Below are 12,042 nucleotides of genomic sequence, written 5' to 3'. Positions count from 1 at the left end.
GTGGGGAAAGGACGTCTTACAAGAACCTCCAGCGAGCGGGGTGAAAACTGCACTCCGAATGATGGCAGCCTCTGCTCTCCCAGGATCTTGGGGTGCATTTGAAATGGCTGCACGGCAGCGTCAACATTTCCCACTCAATTTTGCAATGTCAACTGTCACGTGTAGCTGCAGCCTCTGGCCACTAGGTGGCTCTGTGGAGCGAGCCTATCTCAGAGCACCGTCGCTGCGTCACCGACTGCCGTGGGCAATCCACTAGACTTTCAACAGCATGATTGGCCCAAAGGAACAAATAGACGCAGATTTCTACTGCGCCCTTTCACCACGGCAGGTCGCCCAAAGCGCGTCACAACTTTTCTTTTATTTTTAATGTTTTCCTGTTTCGTCATTTCAGGCAGTGGTTTCTGTTGCCATCTGCTGGTCAAGGTGTGCACTGCGTTTCAGGCCCAGCCTTTCGAAAATGCCAGGCCCACATCTCAGGACTACTCCCAGGCCGTAAAGGGTAGAAGAGACGAGATAAATCAGGGAATAGAGGGTAGATGATGGCAAGTTAGGGATTCAAAGATTTTGGGTAAAACAGAAGACTGAGGGAGGTACTTGTGAGATAAATATTGGCCCCAGGATGCCTTCGAAATAGTGTCATGGCATCTTTTACAGCCACCTGTGAGGATTTAACGTCTCATCGAAAAACGGCACCTCCGACATTGCGGCTCTCCCTCAGTACCGCCCCTTCCGACAGTGCAGCTCTCCCTCAGTACCGTCCCTCCCGACAGTGCGGCTCTCCCTCTCAGTAACCGCCCCTCCGACAGTGCGGCTCTCCCTCAGTACCGTCCCTCCGACAGTGCGGCTCTCCCTCAGTACCGCCCCTCCGACAGTGCGGCTCTCCCTCAGTACCGTCCCTCCGACAGTGCAGCGCTCCCTCAGTACCGCCCCTCCGACAGTGCGGCGCTCCCTCAGTACCGCCCCCTCCGACAGTGCGGCGCTCCCTCAGTACTGCCCCTCCGACAGTGCGGCACTCCCTCAGTACCGCCCCTCCGACAGTGCGGCACTCCCTCAGTACCGCCCCTCCGACAGTGCGGCACTCCCTCAGTACTGCCCCTCCAACAGTGTGGCGCTCCCTCAGTACTGCCCCTCCGATAGTGCGGCGCTCCCTCAGTACCGCCCCCTCCGGCAGTGCGGAGCTCCCTCAGTACCGCCCCTCCGACAATGCGGCGCTCCCTCAGTACCGCCCCTCCCGACAGTGCGGTGCTCCCTCAGTATTGCCCCTCCGACAGTGCGGCGCGCCCTCAGTACTGCCCCTCCGACAGTGCGACGCACCCTCAGTACTGCCCCTCCGACAGTTGCGACGCACCCTCAGTACTGCCCCTCCGACAGTGCGGCGCTCCCTCAGTACTGCCCCTCCGACACTGCAGCGCTCCCTCAATACTGCCCCTCCGACAGTGCGGCGCTTCCTCAGTACTGCCCCTCTGACAGTGCGGCGCTCCCTCAGTACTGCCCCTCCGACAGGTGCGCCGCTCCCTCAGTACTGCCCCTCCGACAGTGCGGCGCTCCCTCAGTACCGTCCCTCCGACAGTGCAGCGCTCCCTCAGTACCGCCCCTCCGACAGTGCGGCGCTCCCTCAGTACCGCCCCTCCGACAGTGCGGCGCTCCCTCAGTACTGCCCCTCCGACAGTGCGGCACTCCCCTCAGTACCGCCCCTCCGACAGTGCGGCACTCCCTCAGTACCGCCCCTCCGACAGTGCGGCACTCCCTCAGTACTGCCCCTCCAACAGTGTGGCGCTCCCTCAGTACTGCCCCTCCGATAGTGCGGCGCTCCCCTCAGTACCGCCCCTCCGGCAGTGCGGAGCTCCCTCAGTACCGCCCCTCCGACCAATGCGGCGCTCCCTCAGTACCGCCCCTCCGACAGTGCGGTGCTCCCTCAGTACTGCCCCTCCGACAGTGCGACGCACCCTCAGTACTGCCCCTCCGACAGTGCGGCGCTCCCTCAGTACTGCCCCTTCCGACACTGCAGCGCTCCCTCAATACTGCCCCTCCGACAGTGCGGCGCTTCCTCAGTACTGCCCCTCTGACAGTGCGGCGCTCCCTCAGTACTGCCCCTCCGACAGTGCGCCGCTCCCTCAGTACTGCCCCTCCGACAGTGCGGCGCTCCCTCAGTACCGCCCCCTCCGACAGTGCAGCACTCCCTCAGTACTGCCCCTCCGACAGTGCGGCGCACCCCTCAGTACTGCCCCTCTGACAGTACGGCCGCTCCCTCAGTACTGCCCCTCCGACAGTGCGGCGCTCCCTCAGTACCGCCCCTCCGACAGTGCAGCCCTCCCTCAGGTACCGCCCCTCCGACAGTGCGGCGCTCCCTCAGTACCGCCCCTTCGACAGTGCGGCCCTCCCTCAGTACCGCCCCTCCGACAGTGCGGCGCTCCCTCAGTACCGCCCCTCCGACAGTGCAGCGCTCCCTCAGTACCGCCCCTCCGACAGTGCGGCGCTCCCTCAGTACTGCACTGGGAGTGTCGGCCTGGATTATGTGCTCAGGTCTGAGCTGAGCCATAGCTGCTCTCCACATGAACCTCTTCCTCTGGTATCAGAGTGTGGGATTGGTTTGGGGCCAGCCTGGGACACACGGGGTTAAGTCTCTGCCTGTCAGTGAGGAGGAGGCAAGGCCCCAGAGTGCCAGACTATCTGACTGATCGCCGCACTCTCATCTCCTTATTTGGTGTTTCACTGACCGGGGTCCGTGATTGGAGCAGAATTGTACAAAGCGAGGCGGAGCGAGGGAGGCGGACATCAAACAGACAGACGGTGGCGGGGTTGGGAGAGGGGAGGTGGTGGAAATAAATGAATGACTCAGTGACTGTAACTGTGGGCACTGCAGTGACTGAGCTAGCTGCAGAAGAACTGAGACAATACAGGCTGGGGAGAGGGAAAAATACAGAAAAATATAAGACAGATACGATTATTCTCCAGTTTTTTGGAGGGGGGGGAGGTGAGAGTTTTAAAGGGTTGCCCCTGTTCCTGGGGGTCCGGTTTGCAGTCAGGCTGGGCCTCGGATCCAGCTGCCCAGAAGTATCTGGCCGATTCTTTCATCCTTTCCCCTCTTCCCGGATTTATTTCCTGTCTTTCCCTCTCTCTCTCAGACACCGACAGGCTCTGTGTGTATTTCCAGCATTGGCGGTTTTCCCTGGCCCCGGGAAACAGCAATGCCCACTGGAGTTAGCCTCGTACCCTTCAATCTCACGATGCCCCCGGTGTTAGGTGTAAGGCAGATTATTATTTGAATGGCAATAGATTGGGAGAAGGGGAAGTGCAAAGAGACCTGGGTGTCCTTGTGCACCAGTCGCTGAAGGTAAGCATGCAGGTGCAGCAGGCGGTTAAGAAGGCAAATGGTATGTTGGCCTTCATAGCAAGAGGGTTTGAGTACAGGAACAAGGATGTCTTGCTGCAGTTGTACAGGGCCTTGGTGAGACCACACCTTGAGTATTGTGTGCAGTTTTGGTCGCCTTACCTGAGGAAGGATGTTCTTGCCATGGAAGGAGTGCAGCGAAGATTCACCAGGCTGATACCTGGGATGGCAGGAATGACGTATGAGGAGAGATTGTGTCGATTGGGCTTGTACTCACTAGAGTTTAGAAGATTGAGAGGGGATCTCATCGAAACCTATAAAATTCTAACAGGACTAGACAGACTAGATGCAGGAAGGATGTTCCCGATGGTCGGGGAGTCCAGAACCAGGGGTCATAGTCTAAGGATAAGGGATAAGCCATTTAGGACTGAAATGAGGAGGAATTTCTTCACCCAGAGAGTGGTGAACCTGTGGAATTCTCTGCCACAGAGGGCGGTGGAGGCCAGTTCATTAAATATATTCAAAAAAGAGTTGGATATATTTCTTAAGACTAAAGGGATATGGGGAGAAGGCAGGGACAGAGTACTGAGTTTGGATGATCAGCCATGATCTCATTGAATGGCGGAGCAGGCTCGAGGGGCCGAATGGCCTACTCCTGCTCCTATCTTCGATGTTTCTATCACCCTCTGCCAGAGAGAAACCTTCAATAAACTCACTTAAATAAAGTGACAGCTGTGGTTCAGCGGGCAGGACGCTCGCCTCTGTGGCACAAGGTTGTGGGTTTAAAGCCCCGCTCCAGAGACTGGAGCACAAAATCCCGGCCAACACTCCCTGCGGATGAGTTAAACCGAGGCCCCGTCTGCTCCCTCAGGTGGATGTAAAAGATCCCACGGCCACTATTTGGAAGCAGAGCCGGGGAGTTCTCCCCGGTGTCCTGGGGCCAATATCAATCCCTCAACTAACATCACTAAAAAAAGTGGTTTTCACCACCTCAGGACGTCCCAAAGCGCTTTGCAGCCAATGAAGAACTTTCTGAAGTGCAGTCACTGTTGTAATGTAGGAAACGCGGCAGCCAGTGTGGGCACAGCAAGATCCCACAAACAAAAATTAGTTAATGACCGGATAATCTGATTTAGCAATGTTGGTTAAGGGATAACTTTTGGCCCAGGACACCGGGGAGAACTCCCCCTGCTCTTCTTCCAAATAGCAGCCGTGGGATCTTTTACATCCACCTGCAAAAGTAGACGGGGCCTCGGTTTAACGTCTCATCCAAAAGATGGAGCTTCCGACAGTGTGGCGCTCCCTCAGTACCGCCCCTCCGACAGTGCAGCGTCCCTCAGTACTGCCCCTCCGACAGTGTGGCGCTCCCTCTACTGCCCCTCCAACAGTGCAGCACTCCCTCAGTACTGCCCCTCTGACAGTGCGGCGCTCCCTCAGTACCGCCCCTCAGACAGTGCGGCGCTCCCTCAGTACCGCCCCTCAGACAGTGCGGCGCTCCCTCAGTACTGCCCCTCTGACAGTGCGGCGCTCCCTCAGTACTGCCCCTCCGACAGTGCGGCGCTCCCTCAGTACTGCCCCTCTGACAGTGCGGCGCTCCCTCAGTACTGCCCCTCCGACAGTGCGGCGCTCCCTCAGTACTGCCTGTCCGACAGTGTGGTGCTCCCTCAGTACTGCCCCTCCAACAGTGCGGCGCTCCCTCAGTACTGCCCGTCCGACAGTGTGGCGCTCCCTCAGTACCGCCCCTCCGACAGTGCGGCGCTCCCTCAGTACCGCCCCTCCGACAGTGCGGCGCTCCCTCAGTACTGCCCCTCCGACAGTGCAGCGCTCCCTCAGTACTGCCTATCCGACAGTGCGGCGCTCCCTCAGTACTGCCCCTCCGACAGTGCAGCGCTCCCTCAGTACTGCCCCTCCGACAGTGCGGTGCTCCCTCAGTACTGCCCCTCCGACAGTGCGGCGCTCCCTCAGTACTGCCCCTCCGACAGTGCGGCGCTCCCTCAGTACTGCCCCTCCGACAGTGCGGCGCTCCCTCAGTACTGCCCCTCCGACAGTGCGGCGCTCCCTCAGTACTGCCCCTCCGACAGTGCGGCGCTCCCTCAGTACTGCCCCTCCGACAGTGCGGCGCTCCCTCAGTACTGCCCCTCCGACAGTGCAGCGCTCCCTCAGTACTGCCCCTCCGACAGTGCGGTGCTCCCTCAGTACTGCCCCTCCGACAGTGCAGCGCTCCCTCAGTACTGCCCCTCTGACAGTGCGGCGCTCCCTCAGCACTAGCACTGGGAGTGTCGGCCTGGAATATGCGCTTAAGCCCCTGGAGTGGGACTTGAACTCACAATCTGTGATTCAGAGACGAGAGTGCTACCACTGAACCATGGCCGACACCTTAGAAAGAAGTTAAAGGCCACTTGGGTGAGGTGCTGAAGGGCTGCTGGTGCTCATGGAGTCTAAACCCCAGCGAGAGAAAAAAAACCTGAACCGTCCAGAATAACTAGTGGTCGATCTGCCATTGTGCTGCACGTGGGGAGGGAGGGCAAGTGTAGTCGTCAGGTGAAGCAGGGTTAGAGGGTGGGGAATAATTGGCCCAGGGTGCACAGATGTAATTCAGTCCCTATTTTAGTCAAGTATTCGATCCTTGTTTTTATAGTCACATTATAAATTTCTATGGTTACAGCCTATGTAAACGTCACACTGTAATGACACCCTCCTGCCAATGGTGGCGCTGCAGCGTGACAGTTTTACAAAGGCAGTTCCCCATTAGAAATGTGGATGTAAGAGCCTCTAACGGAAAAGCGTGTGCAGACAAAAGATTTGTAATATATTATCGGTGGTCCAGACATTGGGCATAAAGCAGAGGCAGGATACACAGGCTTAGTTTTACTGATTTTAATTTAATTGTATTAAAATCACAGCTTCAAAAAAAAATCAACGGAAGTAACGGTGGATCAGGATCTGCCAGTGCTGGGGGACCCAGAGTCTAATCGAGGAAAAATAGAACCGACCCTTCTTTCCACCCGGAGTTTAAATGTTGTTCCGCAGACCACGACAGAACATCACGGCACCCTTGGTAGACTGTGACTGTAGCCTCTTCCTTTACGTTAATATAAGGCTGTGCCTGAACAAACAGTTGGACAGTAACAGATCTGACGGGACTCAATAGCACCTTTTAAAAACACTGAGCGGGTTAGAAGCATTGGATAAAACACTCGGGCCACACGAACCCCTACACTGAGGAACTGATACATCCAGTGCTTGATTAGATGAGCGTACCCCGTCCTTGTCCGAGAATCGGGAGTCATACCTTACATTGCCACACAGTCGGTCAGTCGATATCTCCCCCTCCCCTTTACGAAGCTCAGAATATCACAACAAGTTCATTTCAACCCTTCCCTCCCCCCTCCCGGAATTTATACAACTCGATATTGACACTTGGACATGCCCGTCCGTTCCCCCTCGCGGTTTCTGTCCTGGAGGGGACTCGGCACCCGTATTAGATCCTCGCGAAGACAACGGAAACCAGGACAAGACCCGCCTGTGGAGAGGGGCGGGGGGGCAGGGAGGGGGCGAAGGGAGGTGGGTGTGGGAAGGTGGGGTGGGATTCGGACCGAGGGGCAGGGAGGGGGTGAGGGGCAGGGAGGGGCCGAGGGGCAGGGAGGGGGTGAGGGGCAGGGAGGGGGTCGAGGGGCAGGGAGGGGCCGAGGGGCAGGGAGGGGGACCATGAGGGTATAGGTGGAGGCAGGAGGGACAGGGTAAGAGGTGAGGCCGGGAGGGCGGGCGGGGAGGGATCAGGTGCCAGTGGTGGGTGGTTGCGGGGGGGAGGATAGGGGACGAGGACATGGGTGGAATGGGGTAGGCTTGGGGGTGAGGGCTGGAGTTCTGAGGTTTAAGTCACGGCTGATTAAAATTGATTGAAGACCTTGATGATTAATCTCCACGGCCATTTTAAGAATCCCACGGACGTCCAGTGTCCACTTTAACAGCCCACCCACCCCTCCGCCCTCCCCCTCCGCCCGCCCCCCACCCCCCGACACAAGCAGCCGAATTAGTCGCCTTGCACAGACGCTGCTTTGAAGGACGTGCGTCCCCGTGACCCGCCGCAGGTGCCCAACACGAGCCCAGGTGGCCTCGTGGGCTTCCTCACTCGCGAGCGTGCGCCCGTCACCGCGGCTCGTGCCGATGGGGCGGGGGGCCAACCCAAAGTCCGGCTCGCAGTGAAGCCGAGCGACCCCTGCTTCACTAAAGCACTTCCGCCCGGACAAGAGGGGGAGGATCACCAAGACACAAGGTTATAGGTCGGCGCGGTTCACATCCTGCGCGGAGGTTGGCCGCCCGACGTCAGTGGCGCTTCGGGCTGCGTGCCCTCCGACTGCTTGCAGAGGTCCCTCAGTTCCTTTATCTCCTCCAGAACCTGCTTGGCCTGGCTCCAGTAGGACAGAGCCTCGCCGAGGAGCCGTTCCGTCTCGCTCAGGGCGCTCTGGCCGTCCGATTTCCCCGAAGGGTCCCTGCTCTGCCTCTTCCGGCCGCCGGCATCCAGCAACAGCTGCTGAGTTCTCTCCAGTTTCAGGGCAATGAGTTCCCGGACCCGCCGGAGCTGCTCCCGCTCCGTGCCGCCCGGCAGGACCGCCAGGCCTTTCCGTAACGCCGATCGGCGGGCGGACCCCGCTCGCGACAGGATCTCCTCCGACGCGCACTTGTTCAGCTCCGCAAAGGACAGTTTCTTGGGGGCCTCGGGCGAGGAGGACCCCTCCCGGTCCAGCGAGGCGGCCGATTCCCTCGGCCGGCCGTCCCCTCTCCTCCGCAGGCTGCCCCGCCGGGAGGGGCGTTCCTGCTCCGTCGCCGCGTCTCCCCTGTCCGGAGATTTGCCGAAGGCCTCCAGCTGGTTGGCGCCCCGGTCCAGATCCAGGCAGAAGCTCTCTGTGCAGGTCCCCTGCTCCTCCAGGGTGGCATCCTCCTCCTGGATCAGGTCGAGGGTCAGCATGCCGTCGGACGTGGAGGTCGAGGCCTGCGGACACCAGAGAAACACTTAATACTCGTAACAAGTCGTTCAGACCACACGCGCCATTCTTGATCCTTCACAACGAGCAGCATCTTAATTACACCAGCCCGCCCGGTTCCCATCGTCCCTTCATTCCGCTTTCCTTCAACAACCTCTCCTCTTCTCCTTAATGTGGTCATGGTCCACCAGGAGGTCACTGGAGAGTGATCGGGCGCAGGGACCCCCGGTCGATCGGGCCCCTACCCCGCCAGCGGCCCTGAGGCTAACTGTAATGCCCCTAAGGGCAGCTGACACAGCACTCGAGCAGGGCTGGAGCCTGGGATCTTGCTGCTCAGCACCTGGAGCGACTGAGGCCCCGGGGGCAGCTCCCCAGCTTGGTCCCCGGCCCCCATTTCCAGCCTCTCCCACGGTTTGTGGAGGCTGACAGCCGGGAGCTGATTCAGCCCCTCGAGCAGGCCAGGGGTGACCCGCTGTCTGGGGTTGGGTCAGGGCAGCCTCGAGCCAAGATTGATCAGCTTGAGGAAGCAACTTTATCTGCGTCCGAGACTACGTTCACGTCCTGGAGGGCAGCATTGCCGATGGGACTCCGGGGGTCACGGGCTCGCTGGGATTCTAGGAGTCGGGCCTTGGGTTAAATCTCTCAGTCGCCAGGGAGTCAAACCTCCCAAGCACGCTAGAGGGCTCCGCTGCAAGGTCTGATCCCTTTCCAGGGGAGGGGTCACTGGGGAGGGGTCACAGGGGAGGGGTCCCGGGGAGGGGTTACAGGGGAGGGGTCCCAGGGGAGGGGTCCCGGGGAGGGGTAACAGGGGAGTGGTCCCAGGAGAGGGGTCCCAGGGGAGGGGTCCCGGGGGAGGGGTCCCGGAGAGGGGTTACAGGGGAGGGGTCCCAGGGGAGGGGTCCCGGGGAGGGGTAACAGGGGAGTGGTCCCAGGAGAGGGGTCCCAGGGGAGGAGACCTAGGGGAGGGGTCCTAGGGGAGGGGTCACAGGGGAGGGGTCTCAGGGGATGGGTCACAGGGGTGGAGACCCAGGGGAGGGGTCCTATTGGAGGGGTCCCAGGGGAGGGGTCCTATTGGAGGGGTCCCAGGGCAGGGGTCATTGCCCTGACTGCACCCCGACAGCGCCCGCCGGTGCCCGGCCCCCGCCTGCACTGATCAAGTCGAGGGATGGGGTACCTACTCACCACTGCCATCAGGTGCCCGCGAGTGGGCGGCCGGCGGGAGTGCTGGATTTTCGCTCGGTCCCGGGTTGGGTGGGCGAGGAAGCTCTCCTCATCAACAGTCACCTGTGATTAAACACACGACAGGAGTGGGAACCGCACTCAGTGACAGAGCAACCTTAAACTCAGAGACCGAACCCCCCCACGGAGAGACCGAGCCCCCCCACGGAGAGACCGAGCCCCCCACAGAGAGACCGAGCCCCCCACAGAGAGACCGAATCCCCCACAGAGAGACCGACCCCCCCACACAGAGACTGAGCCCCCCCACAGAGAGACCGAGCCCCCCACAGAGAGACCGAATCCCCCACAGAGAGACCGAACCCCCCACAGAGAGACCGACCCCCCACAGAGAAACCGAGCCCCCCCACAGAGCGACCGAGCCCCCCACAGAGAGACCGAGCCCCCCACAGAGAGACCGAACCCCCCCACAGAGAGACCGACCCCCCCATAGAGAGACCGAACCCCCCACAGAGAGACCGAGCCCCCCCACAGAGAGACCGAACCCCCCACAGAGAGACCGAACCCCCCACAGAGAGACCGAACCCCCCACAGAGAGACCGAACCCCCCACAGAGAGACCGAGCCCCCCACAGAGAGTCCGACCACCCCACAAAGAGACCGAGCCCCCCACGGAGAGACCGAGCCCCCCCACAGAGAGACCGAGCCCCCCCACAGAGAGACCGAACCCCCCCACAGAGAGACCGAACCCCCCCACAGAGAGACCGAGCCCCCCCACAGAGAGACCGACCCCCCCACAGAGAGACCGAACCCCCCCACAGAGAGACCGAGCCCTCCACAGAGAGACCGATCCCCCCATCAGAGAGACCGAACCCCCCACGGAGAGACCGAGCCCCCCACGGAGAGACCGAACCCCCCACAGAGAGACCGAACCCCCCACAGAGTGACCGAACACCCCACAGAGAGACCGAACCCCCCACAGAGAGACCGAATCCCCCACAGAGAGACCGAGCCCCCCACAGAGAGACCGAGCCCCCCACGGAGAGACCGAGCACCCCACAGAGAGACCGAATCACCCACAGAGAGACCGAACCCCCCACAGAGAGACCGAGCCCCCCACAGAGAGACCGAGCCCCCCACAGAGAGACCGAATCCCCCACAGCGAGACCGAGCCCCCCACAGAGAGACCGAGCCCCCACAGAGAGACCGAGCCCCCCACAGAGAGACCGTATCCCCCACAGAGACCGACTCCCCCACAGAGAGACCGAACCCCCCACAGTGAGACCGAATCCCCCACAGAGAGACCGAGCCCCCCCACAGAGAGTCCGAGCCCCCCACAGAGAGACCGAACCCCCACAGAGACCGAACCCCCCACAGAGAGAGACCGAATCCCCCACAGAGAGACCGAACCCCCCCACAGAGAGACCGAGCCCCCCCACGGAGAGACCGAACCCCCCACAGAGACCGAACCCCCCACAGAGACCGAACCCCCCACAGAGAGAGACCGAATCCTCCACAGAGAGACCGAACCCCCCACAGAGAGACCGAACCCCCCACAGAGAGACCGAGCCCCCCACAGAGAGACCGAGCCCCCCACAGAGAGACCGACCCCCCCACAGAGAGACCGACCCCCCCACAGAGAGACCGACTGCCCCACAGAGAGACCGAGCCCCCCACAGAGAGGCCGAAACCCCCACAGAGAGACCGAGCCCCCCCACAGAGAGACCGAATCCCCCACAGAGAGACCGAGACCCCCACGGAGAGACCGAACCGCCCAGAGATCGAACCCCCCACAGCGAGAGACCGAATCCTCCACAGAGAGACCGAACCCCCCCACAGAGAGGCCGAGCCCCCCACAGAGAGACCGAGCCCCCCACAGAGAGACCGACCCCCCCCACAGAGAGACCGAGCCCCCCACAGAGAGACCGAGCCCCCCCACAGAGAGACCGACCCCCCCACAGAGAGACCGAGCCCCCCACAGAGAGACCGAGCCCCCCACAGAGAGACCGAGCCCCCCACAGAGAGACCGAATCCCCCACAGAGAGACCGAGACCCCCACGGAGGGACCGAACCGCCCAGAGACCGAACCCCCCACAGAGAGAGACCGAATCCTCCACAGAGAGACCGAACCCCCCCACAGAGAGGCCGAGCCCCCACAGAGAGACCGAGCCCCCCACAGAGAGACCGACCCCCCCACAGAGAGACCGACCCCCCCGCAGAGAGACCGACCCCCCCGCAGAGAGACCGACCCCCCCGCAGAGAGACCGACCCCCCCAGAGACCGAGCCCCCCACAGAGAGACCGAACCCCCCAGAGAGACCGAACCCCCCAGAGAGACCGAACCCCCCACAGAGAGACCGACCCCCCCACAGAGGGACCGAGCCCCCCACAGAGAGAGACCGAACCCCCCCACAGAGAGACCGAACCACCCCATAGAGAGACCGAGCCCCCCACAGAGACTGAGCCCCCCCCCAGAGAGACCGAATCCCCCCACAGAGACCGAACCCCCCACAGAGAGACCGAGCGCCCCCACAGAGAGACCGAGCCCCCCA

The 12,042-nt window shown here is 61.4% G+C and overlaps 1 protein-coding gene across 1 annotated transcript; it reads right to left on the bottom strand.

The window, feature by feature from the left end:
- Window positions 1–6,193: 6,193 nt before the first annotated feature.
- On the bottom strand, window positions 6,194–9,636 carry LOC147086352 (pleckstrin homology domain-containing family O member 1-like). The gene is made up of 2 exons (XM_085978415.1): window positions 9,499–9,636; window positions 6,194–8,324 (listed from the first exon to the last, which is right to left on the bottom strand). The coding sequence occupies exons 1-2, from the start codon at window positions 9,505–9,507 to the stop codon at window positions 7,626–7,628; spliced, it is 708 nt and encodes a 235-aa protein (XP_085834541.1). The 5' UTR covers window positions 9,508–9,636; the 3' UTR covers window positions 6,194–7,625.
- Between the last annotated feature and the right edge of the window lie 2,406 nt (window positions 9,637–12,042).

The sequence above is a fragment of the Somniosus microcephalus genome, unplaced genomic scaffold, assembly GCF_052327205.1.
Source record: "Somniosus microcephalus isolate GS21.2 unplaced genomic scaffold, FLI_Smic_1.0 unresolved_chr7, whole genome shotgun sequence".
NCBI lineage: Eukaryota > Metazoa > Chordata > Chondrichthyes > Squaliformes > Somniosidae > Somniosus > Somniosus microcephalus.
Note: the sequence above shows the minus strand (reverse complement) of the source record. Positions and strands in the feature narration are given on the sequence as shown.